Below are 18,118 nucleotides of genomic sequence, written 5' to 3'. Positions count from 1 at the left end.
AACTCAAACCAAACTCAAACAAACCAGACCCAAACAAACCAAAACAAACTCAAAGCAGCAAAACCAGACCCAAACAAACCAGACCCAAACAAACCAGACCCAAACAAAACCAAACCCGAAGCAGCAAAACCCAACCCAACCTAACCAAACCAACAAACCCAAACCATAACCCAACCCCAACAAACCCCAACCCAACCCCAACAAACCCCAACCCAACCCCAACAAACCCCAACCCAACCCAAGTAACTGGAAGCCAAATGTTCCAAACCATTACCTAAGCCAACCCATGATGAAATTGTTTGCTCCTTGTTTTGTGGGGATCTTTGCAATTAAAAGAGAATCATCTTTGCAGAATCTCTCCCCAGCAGCACTTCCCCAGCCCTGCTGCCTATCAATTAGTGCTACAATAACCTGGCTCCCTCCTTGCCTTGGCTATTAGCATTTTGATTGAATGTCTGCTGGAAAGTGACTGCTAACAGAAGATTGTCTGCAGAAAGTGATGTTTCTTTATTCGCTGCCATTGAAGCTTGTCTAGTTGTCTCCAGTTGCTCCTCAAAAGAGACAAGACAGCTCCAAAAGCAGCAATTTAGGCTCAGGATTATTATTTGGTGAGGGCTGGGCTCTTTTTTTCTTTTTTTTTTACTCTTTCTTTCTTTTTTCTGTTCCTCTGAGGGGAGAAGCATTGGGCTAGGCTGGACACAAATGCTGCTGAATCACCTGCCAGCAGATCTGGGGGCTGCTATCACCTCTGATCTCAACACAGATGAACCTGGGGAGACCTTAGAGCAGCCTTCCATCACCTGAAGGGGCTACAAAACAGCTGGGGAGGGACTTCTGACACAGGCTGAGAGTGCCAGGATGAGGAGCAGGGACTTTGAGCTGGGAGAGGGGAGACTGAGACTGGAGATGAGGAAGAAATTCTTTGCAGTGAGGGTGAGGAGACTCTGGCACAGGCTGCCCAGAGGGGCTGTGGATGTCCCCTCCCTGGAGGTGCTCAAGGCCAGGCTGGATGAGGCCTTGAGCAACCTGGGCTGGTGGAGGTGTCCCTGCCCATGGCAGGGGGTTGGAGCTGGATGAGCTTTAAAGTCCCTTCTGACCCAAACCACTCTGTGAGTCTGTGACTCAGGGCAGTCTTTGGCCATGTTGAGCACTGAATGGGAAAGGCAACAACTCCTTAGGCAAGCCCCTGCACCCTGGGAATGTGTCACTGCAACCTGCAGGGGGTGAAGTGATGAAGCCTCTGATGAAGGAGGGTCATGAGGGTCCCTGCTGCAACCACCTGGGCTGGGCAAGGAGATCCTGGCTGCAAAAACACAGAATCATTTCAGTTGGAAAAGATCCTTAAGGTCATTGAGTCCAGCCATGAACCCAGCCCCACCATGGCCACCAAACCCTGTCCCCAGGTGCCATGGCCACAGGTTTCTGGAGCACCTGCAGGGATGGGGACTCCACCAGCTCCCTGGGCAGCCTCTGCCAGTCCCTGACCACTCTGGCAGCAAAGTAACTTTCCTCAATCTTCAGCCTAAACCTCACCTGGTGCAACCTGAGGCCATTTCCTCTCCTGTCACCTGACACTAGAAGGAGAGCCCAACTCCACCTCACTGCAACCTCCTTTCAGGGAGCTGCAGAGAGCAATGAGGTCTCCCTCAGCCTCCTCTCTTCCAGACTAATCAGCCCCAGTTCCCTCAGCTGCTCCTCACAAGATTTGTCCTCCAGACCCTGACAAGAGCCAAGAAGGTCCTTTCTCAGCCTCCCCTCTCCCACCTGCAGCCCCAGGCTGGCTCAGGAAGGCTTCTGGGAGGCTCTGTGCTGCTCAGCAGCTCCTGCCTGGGCTGGCAGGCAGCCAGCAGTGTATAATGATGTCAGGTAGCAATTTCATTTTTTAAAATGCTCTTATCAAAAGATTTAAGGTGAAAGATAAGAAGAGCACACTAAATCATCACAAAGGGAACACTGGCTAAGGTGTAGGATTTCACAAATCAAAACAGTTATCAAAATGAAAAGCCAGGAATAGAAAAACAAGCAGAGGAGAGGAGGGGAGGGAGCTGCTGGCTTCCCAGGCATCCATCAGCCTCCACTTCCCTTGGCAAGCCTCAGAGCCTGTGTGAGGAGCAGGAGCAGGAGCAGGAGCAGGAGCACTTGGGCTGCTGTCTCAAAACAGCAATCAGATGCCAGGTACACAGAGAGGTGCAGCCAGCCCCCCCTCCACAAACACCTGCTTATTTACAGCCTTCCCAGGGAGAGAGCCATAAATACAGACCCAGGCCCTCCACAGCATCACCCAGGGCTGCTGGCTGCTTTTATCAGAGTCATCTGACCTGGAAAGCATCTGTTGTTAATATCACTCTTTTATTATTTATCAACTCCATTTCTCCACAGAATGACTAATTTCATACCCACAGCTGCTCCCAGCTCTCCTCTGCAGCTGCTCCTTCCCCTGGCAGCCAGGCAGGTCTGCAGCCCACCTCCACCTCTCACCACCCTCCTGCAGCTCCCCAACCCCTCTGAGCTCCTTTCCCCAGGCAGGTCTGCAGCCCACTTCCACCTCTCACCACCCTCCTGCAGCTCCCCATCCCCTCCAAGCCCCAGGGCTGGGTTCAGGACCAGCACCCCATGCTCCTACCCTGTCATGGACAATGCCAAAGCAAGTCCAATGGCCAGGAGGAGAGCTGGGCAGCATCCCTGGGAGCTGCTGATTTGCAGGAGAACAACTCCCACACTTTGGTCAATCCTGATTTTTTTTTGGGGGGGTCCTGCAATTTCAGTGAACTTCCAGAGACTGAAGGGACACAAAATGTTTCTGTTTCCTTGTGCCAGCAGCAGGCAATCTGCTCCCAGACAGGCTGGCACTGAGAGCAGAGCCCTCAACAGAGAGGAAGAGAAATCAGCAAAAGCCAAAACCACCTCCAGCACCTCTGAGGGCTTTTGGCTCCTCTGAACTTCCCAGGGGCTGGCAGGGGAATCTTTGCTGCTGGAAGCAGAAGGTTCTCTTGCCAGGCTCTCCCTCAGATGCTGCCCTCCCTCTCAGCACACTGCTGGACACGAGTGCCCAGCTGACACAGGTGATGGACCAGCAGGGAGGCTTCCACTGCTGAGCCTGCAGCCAACCACACAGCCCTCAGCTGCCTGGCTCTGGGGCCAGGCATGGTCCCACTGAGAGCAGATGGGTCAGGGACTGGCACAGGCTGCCCAGGGAGGTGGTGGAGTCCCCATCCCTGGAGGAGTCCAAGAACCCTGTGGCCATGGTGGTGCTGGGTTGAAGGCTGGACTGGGTGATCTTGGAGATCTCTTCCAAGTGAAACAATTCTATGACTCTAAACACAGAGGGATGGTTGTGGTCAAAGTGTGAGCCATGGAGTCAGACCTGGATCCATGCTCAGCACTGGCAGGAGCTGTGCCCCTGATCCCAGACCTTACTGGTTCCCCTGGGAGCATCCAAGGCTTCATCCACCACATGCCTGCAACCAGCTCTGACATCCCTCAAGGCAGGGCTGTGTAGGGCTGGTGCCACTCAACCTCTTCACTCCTGGGCTGCTTCTAAAGTGGAGCACTGATGGAGCTGTTAGCATGGGAAGGTGTTTAAAAGTGGAGAACAAGCTGGGAATGATCACACAGGCTGCAGGTTCTCCTTCTGGCCCAGAAAACACTCAATAAATTAAAAAGGGGGAGGAAAACCCCCAGCCCCCAGCCCCAGCCTGCTGACCTGCACTGTGCTGAGCACAGCTCTTCTGCAACTTATTCTGTCGGATCCAGAGGAGAAAAAAAAGTGCCAGATGTTCTTACTTCAGCTTAAATGTACAAAAAACCCACAGAATAAGCAAATTCACTCCTTGCCTGTGCCCATTCATCAGCCTAATTAGAGAAACCTTCCAGCCCAAACTCGGTGCTGTGGGAAATCAGGCAGAGGGGCACTGCCGGGAGCCGGCGCGGGCCTGGCAGGAGCTCCGCCTGCCACAGCCCACCCGGGGTCCCCACGCGTGTCCTGCAAGGCTGTGCCCACCCCAGGAGGCTCTGCCCACCACCACCTCTGGCTCTCCAGGTGAGCTCAAAGGGTCTCCTCTTTGCTGAAGGAGGGGATTCTGCCCCTCTGCTCTGCTCAGACCCCAGCTGCAGCACTGCCTCCAGTTCTGCTGCCCCCAGCACAGAGGGTCCAGAGGAGGCCACAAAGATGACCAGAACGAGGGCTGGAGACCCTCCCCTGTGGGGGCAGGCTCAAGGATGTGCAGGAGGTCAAGCTGCAAATGCTCTGGGAAGTGAGACAGCAAAGGGGCAGAAGCAGCCACCCCCATTCCCTGCCCAGTTCAACCAGTTGCAGTCGTGCTGGAGGGAGGAGGGTGAAACTGTGGCTGGCAGGAGGGGGAGCAGGAGGTGAGGAAAGCTCTGTGGGACCTGCCCCAGCCCAGCACAGAGCTGCTGCAGCACACATTTTACACAGTGAAGCCTGCAATTTTAACAGCTTCTAATTTGGCAATACAAGAGGATTGATTAGGTGAACGTCCCCAGGCAAGAGCTGTAAACCCTTAATTGCAGGGTAGCAATGCTTCCATTTACACACCCCACTGCCAAGCCCTCCTTCAGCAGCAGCCACTCCAAGCTCCTGCTCATAAAAACCATCCCAGGAGCAATTTCTGCTCTCTGGGTACAGAGCAGGGCTGGGGTCAGCCCCCCACTCAAGCACACCCACCCTGCTCAGCAAGGCAGGAGCAGTGCTCAAGCCCCCACAGCTCCCACCAGCATCCCACACCCATAGCACCAACTCTTCAAACCCAGTGCCCAGAAGAGCAGGATCACAGCTGGGGATGGGGAGGACAGAGAGATGTGTTGGCAGAGCTGGCTCGAGCAGCAGGACTGGAGGTAAAACCCTTCCCTTGTGCTACCAGCAGCAGCTGGGGACCCATTTCTGCTGAATCTCAAGGGTTTGAGGACAGGGGAGGTGTTATCTGCTTGTTTAAACAGATCACCAGGAGGTTCTGCATGTGGCAATGACCTTCTGAAATTAAAGGCTTCAGCAGCAGCCAGGTCCTGGGGGTGACTAAAGTGGCAGCAGCAGGAGGTGATTTACTCCCGGGCTGGCACTGGGCAGAGGGAATCCAGCCCCAAAGAGCTCAGCCACCTCTTCAGGCTGCTGGGAACGTCCTCCTCACCCTCAGGAAAAGCTTTATCACCCAAACCAGCAGACAGGACCAGAAGGCACCCACCTTCCCAGCACATATCTGAGGGGACTCACCCAGGCTGCTTCCAGCAGCACCCTGGGAGGCAGCACCCCGGCGGCAGCGCAGCCTCTCGGGACGTCCATCCCGGGGCCGCGGGCGTGCTGCAGCAGGTGCCTGCCTCCCTATCTCCTCAAGGTCACCACACTGATTTCAATTCTGCTGCTTGGGTGAGGGCTGCCCATCTATGTAAATGTTGCATTTTGTTCTCCTCCCATTTCTGGCCTTTCCTCAATTAACATTTCCAAGCAGTCCCCCAAGACTCCAGCGCTCCCTGCTAATCACGCCGCTCCCGCAGCCTGGCAAGCCAAAGGCTTGGGTTTCATCAGCTGAGGAGATTCATAAGCAAGAACTTATGCAGGGCATTTAGGGTTTCTTTCCATTCACAGGCCACCAGGATTTGTTGCTAATTTCTCTGTCACTCAAGCTGGCTGCTCAGCAGTGACAATGAAGGTGGCAAACTGGAGTCCTATTGTGATGACCTCGCTGCCTTCTCGGCACAGCTTCAGCTGGGAAGATGATTTGGTCTGCTCCTAACAGGGCTCTCTGCAAGTGCAACTGAGCCATTACCCTAAGGCCAAAAAAGGTCTTTAGTATCTGCACAACTCTTGCTCTGTGTTTCCTGAAGAACCTTTCAGAGATGGGAAAGGTTCCATGGGTGTTCTCTGGCCCTCCAACACGACCCCAGTCCAACAGCACTAAGCTGTGGACGCTGCTCAGTGGGGACCAAAGGGGAAGATTTCTCCTTGCAGGGCAGTGACTGCTAACTGCAGCTCTGGGGAGGAAAGCACCAGCCCTCTACTTGTGATCAAAGAATCAGTAAGGTTGGAAAACACCTCCAAGCATCAACCCAGCACCACCATGGCCACGAAACCATGTCCCCAAGGGCCATGGCCACAGGCTTCTTGAATGCCTCCAGGGATGGGGATTCACCACCACGCTGGGCAGCCTGTGCCAATCCCTGACCACTCCTGTAGTACAGAAACCTCTCCTAACATCCAGCCTGGGCTGCAGTTGCAACCTTTCCTGGAGCTTGGTGGGGTGGGATTTGTTTTTGTCTGCATTGTTATTGCATGTGCCTGTTAAACAAGGAAATAAAACTGCCAGGCCACCTCCTGCCTGCTGCTGGGCGAGCTGAGCCTCTCCCCTTCTCCACAGCAAGCCTCTGCACAGATCTGTTCCTCCAGTGCATCCTAACCAGGGCAGCTGCTGGCTCCTTCTCCTCTGGCTGTTAATTTTCATCCCTGGTATCAAATTAAGCAATAAGGTGTGACAGACAGGACATGGCTGGGCAATTACTCCGAGCCTCAGGTGGTGCTCTGCAGCGGGAGGCTGGGGGCACCGGGCCTGTAACCACCCGAGACGTTCAATAATCGCCCTGAAAAGCGTGGCCAGGAGCCTTATTTGTTAGTCTGAGATGGAGCCTGCTGGGGATGCTGGGCTCAGCCTGCCTCCAAGCTTTCCTCTTTTCCACTTCACATCGGCAGCAGCAATGGGGCAGTGGCCAGGAAATTAAAGGGACAAGGGAGATGGAGCCAAGAATTGGCAGCTTTCCGCTTGGTTGGTTGTTAACACCCCGGAAGGGAGCAGCACCGGGCGTGCCGTGCTTGACGCCACTTGCATGCCACCTCAGCAGCTCCTGGCAACCTGCTCTCCCCCTCACCTGAAGCTGAGGGGGACTGCAGGTCCCCTGAGCTGTTGTGGCTGCAGGACACCTTTGAGATGTTCATGTCCAACCGCTCGCCTGGTGATGGTCTCCAAGGTCTCTTCCAGCCCCAATGGCTCTGTGAAACGGGAAGTGGTGGGACAAAGCCACTCAGCCCCTGGAAGCGTGAACATGATGATCCCAAAGGTCTCTTCCAACCTCAACAGCTCAATGAAATGGTAGGACAAAGCCACTCAGCCCCCAAAATCAAGGACCCCATGCTCCATCTCCCCATCCACAGCCATCCCAACTCCTACCCTGCCTCCCGCAGGGGTGGAGGCGAACTCCTGACACGTGGAGATTGCTCTTCAGCAGGAATTGTGTTTTCCCCCATGAATATTTATAAGTGAGGATGTAATATTAAAAACAGCCCCCCCATGAAATATTCATCTGGCACATGTCAGAGCTGCAATCCAAACAGGCAGCTCTGACTGACGGTGTCACAGCTCAGCCATCACCACCTCCACTGATGGGGCTGTAAGTGGTAAATAATATTAACTAATGAATCTTCCACAGCCCTCACGTCGAGTTTGGAAGCAAATATTTGCCAGAAAATCACTCTACAACCCCCCCCTGCCTGCAGCTCCTGCTCTCTGTGTCTCTGGCAGAAGACAAACAACCTGCATCTCTCTGCACCAGGGGTTCACATCTCGCCTGGTGCCGCACAGCCCAGGTCCCTGCCGTGAGTTTCAGCGGCTGGGGAGCGGAGCGAGCGCTTCCCTCCCACCATCAGCACTCTCAGGAGCCCCATTTCTGGAGGGATAGAGCTGACAGGGGAGCAGAAAGCTCATCTCACCCAGGCAAGCAGTAACAATGACACTGCCTGCATTTGCAGCCTGTCACACTTGCCAGCCAAAGCCCTGCAAGCACTTTGTGCTCCAAGCAAAGACTCCCAGGCTGTGTTTGGGAAGCCTTCTCCAAAATCCTCCAGGTCAAACCTGGCCAAAGAGCAGCTGCCCCCTTAGTCCCATCCTGCTGAAAGCAGAAGTGTGTGAGCATAGAACCACAGTCATGGAATCGTTTGGGTTAGACAAGACCTCTTAGATCAAGTCCAACCATCAGCCCAACCCCACCATGGCCACCAAGCCCTGTCCTCAGGTGCCATGGCCACAGGTTTCTGGAACACCTCCAGGGATGGGGACTCCAGCACCTCCCTGGGCAGCCTGTGCCAATCCCTGAGCACTCTTGAGGCAAAGAAATTTTTCCTCCTCTCCAACCTAACCCTGCCCTGGGCACAATTTCAAGCCATTTCCTCTCCTTCTATCACCTGGAGGTAGGGAGCAGACAGAAGGCTCCCTCCGAGCTGCCCTCAAAGGCCTCAGCGCTGTCACGCCGCCGAAAATCACCAATCCCAGGAGAAGTTTCTCTGTTTTTCCAGTGCTCTTTAATCAGAATTGCCTGGGGGGGAGGTATTTTTCAATGCACTTGACCTTCCCTTACTTGAGGGAGAGGGTGATAAACAAATAATTGCAGTGACCCTATCTCATCTAGAGAAATGTCAGTTCCAGAGGGCAGCTCCAGAAGCCAGGCTCTGGCAGCCGGACACAACACAAGAAAAGCCTCACCCCTGGCCACAGCACAGCTGACCCCTCGCTCACAGCACCCCTCCTGTCTCCTCCAAGGAACACAACCATGACACCAACTGCTCCCACCTGGAGAAGCCCTTTGCAGCTCTGCAGCCTGCTGGGCAGGGGTGGCACAGACACGACGCACGACCCTGGCGCTCCTCCCCGGGAGCAGAGCCCTGGCTGCTGGGCTGCACATTGGTATGCTCCTGGAGCTCCCTTCCATAATGAAGTTAGAAGGACATCATCATCTTGCCAGGCTCCCTCCAAGCCCCAAAGATCAATACCTAATGCTGAACTCCAGATTTTATCTGCACTTTGCAAGGGGAACAAAATAACACAACCCCCCCACCCCCTCCTCTCTTTCTTCCCTTTCCAGTTACCAGCCCTTTCAAGACTGACCTGGTGATTTTCAGCTCCATGGAATTTTAGGCAGTGAAGAAAGTGATGGAAGTGATCTTCCAGGGTGTGTGGAGAACTTCTGTGTGTGGTTTGCTCCCTGGATGGAAGTGCAGATGTACCACAGAGGGTACAGAAACTGAGCACCACCAACACTTGCCTTCCAAAAGGAAAGTTGCCCAGGGAGGTGCTTGAGGCCCCATCCCTGGAGATACTCAAGGTGAGGCTCAACAGGGCTCTGGGCAACCTGATCTAGCTGAGGATGTCCCTGCTGACTGCAGGGAGGTTGGACTGGATGACCTTTTAAGGCCCCTTCCCAGGTGATTCTGCGAAGCAGCATCTTAACCAAGCTGAGCCAGACAGATCTGGCTGCCCAGTGCTAGTTCAGTGCATGGCTACCATCACAAGGGAGTGGCCAAGCCTGGAGTACCCTTGCAAGAAGACACAGCAACCCAGTGAAGTGAGGGATTGTTTCACCTACAGTACTCCAAACCTTAACCACTCCTTCAGCCATGGCAGCCTGCCCTCAGCCCAGCCAGAGACAGCCATGAAGAGTACCAGCTCCGAGACTTTTCCTCAGAGCGCCTCCAGGAGCAGCTGGGCATTAAGGAAGACACCAGCAGAGCAAACAAGAGCGGTTGGCATGATGACATTTGGAGTGCTAGAGAAGTTCTGTGCCCCCCTGGCAGCCATGGGGCTTCCAGCTTTCCCAAGCTATTAAGCAAATTGCTGAGTGCTGAGCAGCTTTGGAAACCTTTCTCTAGGGCTGAAGCTCTGATCCCCACCGAGGAACCGGGGCTGCTCCAGGGCTGGGCGAGCTCCACGCTCCCAGAACAGGCACACAAGCAGCACACACCTGCCAGAACGATGTCAACAAGCACTCTCACTTTGCTTGCAAGAAGTTCCTCTGGGCTCCCAGCAGCAGGGAGTGCGTTTCAGTACTTCTCCTTCCTGCTCAGCCCAGGCCCGGCCCAGCTCCAGCAAACCACCGTGGGCATTTTCCCTGCCACCTCGCTTTCCCGTGGCTGATGAGAAGACACAGATTGCAACCCACAAATGGGTTCAGGAATTGCCATGAACACTGCTGCTGCATTCTGAAGGTGTTTCCAATGCAATCAGTGTCCCCATCTGCCAAGTCTGGGGGACCCTCGTAGCAATCGCCGCGGCCCGGCGCGCTCCGGCGCAGCGGCCGCCGGCCAGCCCCTGAGCCTGGTTAGTGGCTGGAGAAATCCAAGCCTGGGGAATCAGGAAATTTGGCAAAGACCTCTGAGATCATCGAGTCCAACCTTCTACCCAACACCTCCATGACCACTAGACCACATCCCCAGGTGCCACATCTACTTGTTCTTCGCAGCGACGCCACCGCCTCCCGGGGCAGCCTGTTGCAGTGCCTCATCAGCTGGAGCTGCTGAGCCTCAACCATCTGGAGCAGCTTAAACATCCCCCAACAGCTACCCTGAGGGAAAACATCTTGCAATGGGGCTGGAAAGCCCAGGAGAGGCCTAAAAATCCCAGTGTCAGTCTGTCCCCCCCAGCTCTGGGGGTTACTCTTCTCCAGCAAGAAGGTCTGGAGGGTGCTGGAACTGCCCATAAATGAACTGTTCCTCCCATCTGGCAGGGGGAAGGGGACTTCTCCTCAAGGAAAGGGACAAAAGATGACTCTTAGCTCTGCCTTTTACACTTGCTTCTTCCTGCCACCTATGCTTGGCAGAGGTGAAGATGCAGAGCTGAGCCTCTCAGGCCTCCCTGGCAGCTGTGCCAGCCGCGCAGCCCCCTGGCACCGGCCGGGATTCAGCCACTCGCAGGAATTTTGGCTGATCCTGGGAACGGGGCAGGATTGTCCTGCTCCCAGCAAAAGGGGAAGCCTGTTCCCTGGGAAACAGCCTGACAAACAGAGCTGGCCCTGCTGGGTGCCAGAGAGCTCCCTTGTTTGCCAGCAGCAGGGAGGGAGGCCTCCAGCCCACCCTGCCAGCGGGACAGAGCCGGGTCCAGAGCCTGAGGCTGGTGCAGCATGCAGGAGATGTGAGCAACATCATCTCCACCCAACAGCATTTGGAGTTGGATTTGGGGTCTTTTGGGACTCTTGCCTCCTTCCCCCTTAGGTCTCCTGTAGCAGCTTACAGAAGGATGCTGATGCAGAGAGAAACATTGCAGTCTGCATGCAGAAAAACCAGGCTACAAAAAAAATGACCAAAGAAATCAAATCAGAGAATCCCTGGGGGGCAAAGGAAGAGCTGTTGCTTCCTGTCCTCAACACACACCATGGGGGGAAAAGCCCTTTGTGGCAAACACCAAAAGGTTTCATGGCAGCTATGGTGCCCCCCTCCATCTGCAGCCCTCAGCTCCAGCAGTTAGGGAACTTTTCTCCAGATCAAAAGCAGAAAGATGCTTTTGGAGGAGGAATCCACCCTCTGGAGCTTATCACTCAGGCTCACACCTGATAGCAGGGCTCCCCAGTGCACTGTTCCAGCTCCCCCCAGGAGCACAGAAAAGCTGAACTGGAGCTGTTAGAGCAGAGCTCAGCAGGAGCAGAGCACAAGCAGAGCCCTTCCCGGTGCCCTCATGCTGTGCAAAGTGCTTACAGCAGCACTGTGCCACCGGCGGGGGACAGGCAGGGATCACCTTGAGGGAGGTGGGAAGGGATGAGTGTCCTGCCTGCAGGAAGCAAAGGAAGGACTCAGACACCACAGCTCAGCTCTGAATGTCCCTGCAGTCTCCTGCCTAGCCTGGCAGTGGAGCCCAGTAAAGCCACCAGAGACCACCAGCAAGCCGGGTGGGCAGGAACAGAGCCTGCTGTGGGCACAGTCAGGAGCCTCAGCAGGGAAGAAACCTCCAGGATTTAGGACATTTCAGCAAATGGAGACCTTGTCCCCCTGGCTCTGGAGCAAAGCCCCTGTCTGGGGACAAAGCAGCTGCTGGGGCCACCCAGCCCTGCTGATGGGCTGCAGTTGGGCTACAGGACAGGCTGACATCCCCCAGGACAAGCTGCCCACAGGGACTCCCTGTGCCTCATGCACCCTTGGAAAGGGTCAGTGGAGTCCTGCTCCAGGGGGTGACAGAGGCAGAGACAAGAAGCCAGAGGTCAGGGACTGGTGAACTGGGCTGCAAAAGCCTCACAAGGCCAGGCCATGGAGATGGAGGCCAAGAGGCACTCGCTGCCAGCCTGCCTGATGCACACCACAAACTCAGCAGGTTAGGAAACAGTTTGAGAGATGAAAGCAAGGAACACAAACAGGAGCAGGGAGCAGGCAGCAGAGTCACTGAGCCACGTGCACAGGGGCCAAGTCTGCTGAGACTGTGCCTGGCTGGGACCAGAGCCCCCCCAGTACCCCTTGAGCAGACCATGGCAGAGCAGGGCTGAGGGGGGGCCCTTGTGCCCAGCACTAAAGCACCACATAAGGCAGCTCATAAATGCAACCATCAAAGTGCCAAGATCCTGAATGGGGAGGAGGATTTATGGCCTCTTTGAGGGTGGCTGCAAGGAGAAGGGTGGAAAGTTCCCTGGATATAAAAGGAAGTTGTCAGGGGTTGAACTTTCCAAACTCTGTGAGAGTTTTGAACACTCAGTTCCTGTTACAGAGCTGGTGGGCACTGGCTGTCCACACTCTTCCCTGGCTCTGCAGAGCTCATCCTTCCAAGCAGGGGACCACAGCCCCTGACTTCAGAGAGGGAGCAGTGCCTGGGAGGAACTGGAGGAGGGAGGGAATGCTGTCCTGGAGGCCTGCCTGACTTACTCAGCCATGTGCATGCACCAAGTTGCTTGTTAAGGCAAATATCAGAGCAGTGAATAATTCAGACAGCTCTGGGAGGTCTGATCTCCTGACTGCCATGGTGAACTGGCAGCAGCCAAGCACTCTGGGCTGCTCCCCACTGTTCCCAGTGCTCCCATCGCTGCCTGCCTGGGCACAGGCTCCTCTGCACCTTCCAGCAGCCTCCCTGAACAACCTGCCCTGAGCAGCTGACACACTCATGGCTAGGACAACACCACAGCAATCACAAACCCCATGGAGATGCTGGAATGTGAAGGGCAAAGGACAACCCTTGGGGCTCCACATCCAGGCTGTCCCACGGGGCAGAAGCCACAATCTGTGCTGGCCTCCCACGCTGCCCCCAGACACACCTTAGGGCAGGGAGCCTCTGGCATGAAATCAGTTGTGGTGTTTGGACAGAAGGGGAGAGGGTCTCAGAGCCTGTCCCCAGTGCTGCCTCTGGTGCCTGGGTAGGTTCAGCTGCTCCCAGTTGGGAAGATGCAGTTGCCAGGCTGCTCTCTGCCTGGAGCTCCACATCGCTGCTGCAGTGGGGACCTGAACCTCTCCCTGAGAGGCTGAGGAGCTTCACTGATTCCATTGCCAGCAGTGGCCAAACACTGAGCACAGCCCCAGGTCCTTCCCACAGAACTCTACAAGCAGTGATGAACCCTTGTCTCCTGTTAAATGTGGAGGGCAATCCCTCTCCTGGAGATCCATCTGGAGAACGAGCAGTCCTCAGCTCTGGTCCAGGGGTTTAGCTCCTTCACTCCCTGGAGCCTCAGCTTAGCTTCCCTTATGCCCAGCTTAGCCTAACGCTGCTCCCCTGCAGCCTCACCACACCCAGCCCCCTGGGCTTCACCACCTCCAGGGCTGCCATGGAGCCTGACAATGTTCCTCCCCGAGAGGAGCCAACAGGCTGAGCAGCGAAGCCACCTCCAGTAAGAACATGCCCGTGACACACGGCGCTGCTCGGCCACCAGCCCCTCCTCTGCCACACCTGCAGGCCAGAGGGCTGGCACCACTGGAGGCACAGGAGGTAGGGGGCTGACCCTGCTTTGTGGCTGTGCTCACCATGCAGCAGCTGTCACAGAGGTGGTGTCTGAGCCCCTGCTCTCTCTTACCTCTATGCCTGTTGGTCGTCTTGTCAAACATGAGCATGGCGTCCTCCACCTGCAAGACAGAAGAGGGGAGATGGAGGCTTTAACCCCTGCTGCAGGCTTCACAGACACAACAGAGACTGGGAAGGGGAGAGACAGAGGCAGGAGCAGCCTCAGCTCAGCTACAAATGGTGCAGCAGACCTCTGGCTTTTGCTCAGAGTCAGCTCTTCCTCCTGGGAACCTGCTGCTCTCTCCCTGTCCCGGCTGACGTTTGATCCTCGAGCGGAAAAGCGAACACTGAAAGTTCTGCTGTGCCACAAAGCCAAATGTCTGAGGAACTCCTCCAGCCCTTGCTGGTCCCTGGCTGGGCCTCATCCCAGCCTCCTTCCCTTTTGCAGGGAGATAAGGGCTGAGAGAGGAGCTGTGGATGCAAACCAAGCTCAGGACCTCTCCAAGCCAGAGTCACTGTCCTGACTGAGAGCTGGGAGGTTACCAGAAGCATGAGCAGGGCAAAAGCTGGGAAGCCAAGCAAGGTATTCAGAGGCTTTCAGAAGGGCTGTTGAAAAGCAAGAGGAAAGAGGGGAGAGGGAGGAGGGAGAGAGTTTAATTCGCATCAGACTTGGCATTTCCACTTCAGAAGAGAGATGCCTGATGAAAAGTACTGAAGTGCAACCAAATTGCTTTCAACTTCCATTGCCATTTGCATGATTTATTCCACCTCTGTTTCATCTGCACAGCCACACCTCACGTTTTACACTTATTTCAGAAGGATCTGGTGCTGGGCTTTGCTTTCCAGCATCACCATTTTAAGCTGTGGCTCAGAGGCTGGAGGAGCTGGGGGGGGGGTTGGTGCTGGGTGCTGCAGGAAAGGTTCTGGGCAAGCTCTGAGCAGAAATTAGAGACTTGCTATTCCCCATCAGGATGAGAACTGTTCCACCAACAAACTGCTGGAGATGCTGAGGGAAGGGAGAAGATCCACAGAAATGTTGGGGCTGGAAGAGACCTTTGAGATCATCAATTGCAAGCACTCACCCAGAGCTCACCTTCCCACCACTGCCACTGAGCCACAGCCCCCAGCACCACAGCCACACAGCTCTTAAACCCCTCCAGGGCTGGGGACTCCACCACTTCCCTGGGCAGCCTGGGCCAGTGCCTGAGAGCCCTTGCTGGGAAGAAACTGTTCCTAACATCCAACCTGAACCTTCCCTGGCACAACCTGAGGCTGTTTCCTCTTCTCCTGTCACTTGTTGCATGTGAAGAGACTGACCCAAAAGCAGGACTCCCCTGGTTGTGGGGCTGGGGTTTCTTGGGGGGGTTTTAGGATTTCCCCCCATTAATTTTTATGGCACTTCCATGTTCTTATCCTCTGGATTCCTATGACTCCTTTCTTTCAGCCCAAGTGCTTTACACTGCAGTTCCAAGCTCCCTTCACCTCACACGAGGTCACCAAAGGGCTTCTACCATTCACCTCAACCCCCTCTGCCTGCTCCGTGCTGACCTCCTCTCCTTTCTGCCAACACAGCTGCACAGCAGAACAAGCAGTGCAGAAAACCTCACACCATGCCCAAGTTCATCTAAAAACCTGCCTCTGCTTACCTTGTTCTTAGCTTTTCCAGCCCAAGTGCTTTGCAAAGTGCCCCAGCGAAGGCCTGGGCTGGAGGAGCAGCACGGCTCCTCCACACCCATCGAGAGAGAGAGCTCAAGATGCTGATGCACTGAAAAATCCAAACCACACACAGCACAGAGCCATTTGTCCTGCTGTCTTCCTTCACTCCAAGGAGGAAAACTCACAAGTATGAGCAACATCAGCAGGCAGATAAGGACAGAGCTTCCCTTCGCCCCCCTCCAGCACTTATCTCTGCTCTGGGGTCATGTTTGCACAGCAATCTTTATTTTTCATTCCCTCAGGTCTTGGCCTCACTGGGACCAAAAATTACATCTTGCACCTAATGCTGTTTCCCAGAGCATCACTGGGGCTGCTGCCTTGCTCTCTGGGAGGCTGCTGAGCGCCCTTCTGACCCCACATCAACTGCAGTTCCAGGAGTTTTAATAGGTCACACTGGAAGAGCTGCATTTCTGTCTGAAACCCCACAGCAGAGCCCAGGGAGGCCCAGGATGCACCACAGCACCAAACCCCCCAGCCCAGGCTGCTCTGCTGCCCCCAGACCCAGAGGCTGCCACCGTGCACAGGCTGTCCTGGCTGGAGCTGCCATTTGAAGAGGACATCTCCTGCTGCAAGGACATCACTGGCTGCTCATGTTGCTGTTAGGGGGAGAAGAGATGCAAGATGAGGCACAGCACGACTCTAACCCTGCTTTTGCATGGCCACAGCTCAGCCTGGAGCATCCCAGCAGGCTAAATGTTGAGCTGTGGGTACAAAACCCTCTCTTGGGTGCAGGTATCCTGGAGGTGGGCACCTCATGGCCTGGCATTGCACCAGGGAGGTTTAGGTTGGATATCAGGAAAACTGTTTTTAACTGCCAGAGTGGCCAGAGTGGCACAGGCTGCCCAGGGAGGTGGTGGAGTCCCCATCCCTGGAGGTGCTCGAGAAACCTGTGGGCATGGCACCTGGGGACAGGGCTTGGTGGCCATGGTGGGGTTGGGTTGCTGGTTGGACTCAAGGATCTTAAAGCTCTTTTCCAAGTGAAAGGATTCTGTGACTCATCCCTCCGAGCACTGGGCTCAGAACTGGGCACTCAGCTCCCCAGGACAGGGTCAGCCCCAGCAGTTCAAACCTGAAGACCTGCAAGGGGGGAAGCAGCTCAGCAGCGAGGTGCAGCCATGGCCCAAGCATGCCTCTAAGGAAAAACAAGCAGTGGGGTGTGCTTTGGGGCAGCTGGTGCCCTTTCAACAATGTCTAATTGGTTATCTTTTCTGTTTCCTAAGGTCAGAACATTTTATCTCTGTCTCTGCCCTTTCTGAGGTTACCCCACCCTGGGTTATTTTTTTGGGCAGCCATTGTAAGAGAAGAATAGGCTCTTTCCTCCATAGTCCAGTGACACAATGAGACTTCTTGAAGCCTCCTGAATAGATAAAGTGCTGTGGCAAAAGGAAAATTCTATTAGGGCTGTGCAAAATAAAACATCTGAGAGCTGGGGAGAAAAGCAGGAGAGGAAAATCAATACGGGGAGGGCAGCACGCTCCCAGGAAAAACTTTTCACCAGTTGCAAAAAGGTGGTGAGGGTATGGGAGGGAGGCTGGGGGGAGAAAGAAGCTGATTAATTCAGGAGCCCCATCAATGGTATGGAAATCTGGCAGAACAGCAAGAACTGAGGGGAGAAGAAGCTGAATATACAAAGGGCTGAATAGAATGAGCGGAGCAGCCAGGCTCGCACACACAGCCCCTTTCTCACGCTTCTCTCTGAAGCAAACACAAGCAGCTTGTTCAAGTTTTCATCAAGGAGAAAGAAGGGACACAGTCAAGGTAACTGGCAGTAAACCCTGGAGTAAGCAAATTGATCCCTGTTTCAGGGGAAGGGAAAAAAAAACCCAACCACCACAACAAAAACAACAAACCAGCAGCCCGCAGCTGAAACTCAAGCAGGTTCAGGAGCTGTGGCTGGCCAGCATTAACCCTCTCCTCCAGCTGAGGCTCTCCTGCTCCCCCAGTAGCTTACAGATGCTTCAGCTCCAAGTCCTCCAGGTCTCAGCTCAAGCTGTGCAGCTAGCACCTGGCTGACAAAGGAGAAGGAACTTGTGGCCAGGGATAGAAGAGGACTGGAAAATGCAGTAGGCACCTGCAAGGCTCAGCTGCTCACCCACCACACCTGAGCACCAGCCAGAGGAACCCTGAGGGAGGTGAGACCTGGGGCTGTGGGCCTGGAAGGGGCAGGCTGAGAGGGGATCTGCTCAATGCTTGCAAGAGCTAAAGGGTGGAGGTCGTGAGCATGGGGCTAGGCTCTTGTCAGAAGCTGCTTTGGTGTGAGGGTGCTGGAGCCCAGAGAGACTCTGTGGAGTCTCCTTCTCTGGAGAGATTCCACCCCCCCAGACACTGCAATCTTGGCTAACCTGATCTCACAGTACCTGCATCAGCAGGGGGCTGGACTGCATGCTCTCCAGAGGTCCCTTCCAACCCCCACATTCAGTGATTCTGTGACTGCAGGAGTGGCCTGCTGAGAGCAAAACCAACCCCCCAGCAAAGGGCTGATGTCCCCAGGGCACGTGTGACACTGGGCCACCAAGCAGAGCCACCTCCCACCCCACCTGCTGAGAAAGCAGCTGGCAACCTAAGAAGTCCTCTCCCTTCCCAGCTGTGGTTATGGCTCAACGTGGAGGCTTAAAGGAGCTGATTGGTCTGAACTAATTCTGAGAGCATGGTACAAAGTGAGTAGGTTCAGCACTTCAGGCAAATACTAAAAGGAAGACAAAAGGACTTGCCAGGCAGTATCAGTT

The 18,118-nt window shown here is 55.0% G+C and overlaps 1 protein-coding gene across 18 annotated transcripts in view; it reads right to left on the bottom strand.

The window, feature by feature from the left end:
* The window catches only part of MSI2 (musashi RNA binding protein 2), a 236,696-nt gene that overhangs the window by 79,521 nt on the left and 139,057 nt on the right, over positions 1-18,118 (bottom strand). For all 18 annotated transcript variants that reach the window (XM_054166717.1, XM_054166718.1, XM_054166723.1 and 15 more), the window contains one exon: positions 13,750-13,798. In XM_054166717.1, the coding sequence (XP_054022692.1) occupies positions 13,750-13,798 (49 nt within the window). The remainder of the gene's footprint in view (positions 1-13,749; positions 13,799-18,118) is intronic.

Source organism: Dryobates pubescens, chromosome 13 (assembly GCF_014839835.1).
Source record: "Dryobates pubescens isolate bDryPub1 chromosome 13, bDryPub1.pri, whole genome shotgun sequence".
NCBI lineage: Eukaryota > Metazoa > Chordata > Aves > Piciformes > Picidae > Dryobates > Dryobates pubescens.
The sequence above is the reverse complement of the archived record's forward strand: the minus strand, read 5'-3'. Positions and strand labels throughout refer to the sequence as shown.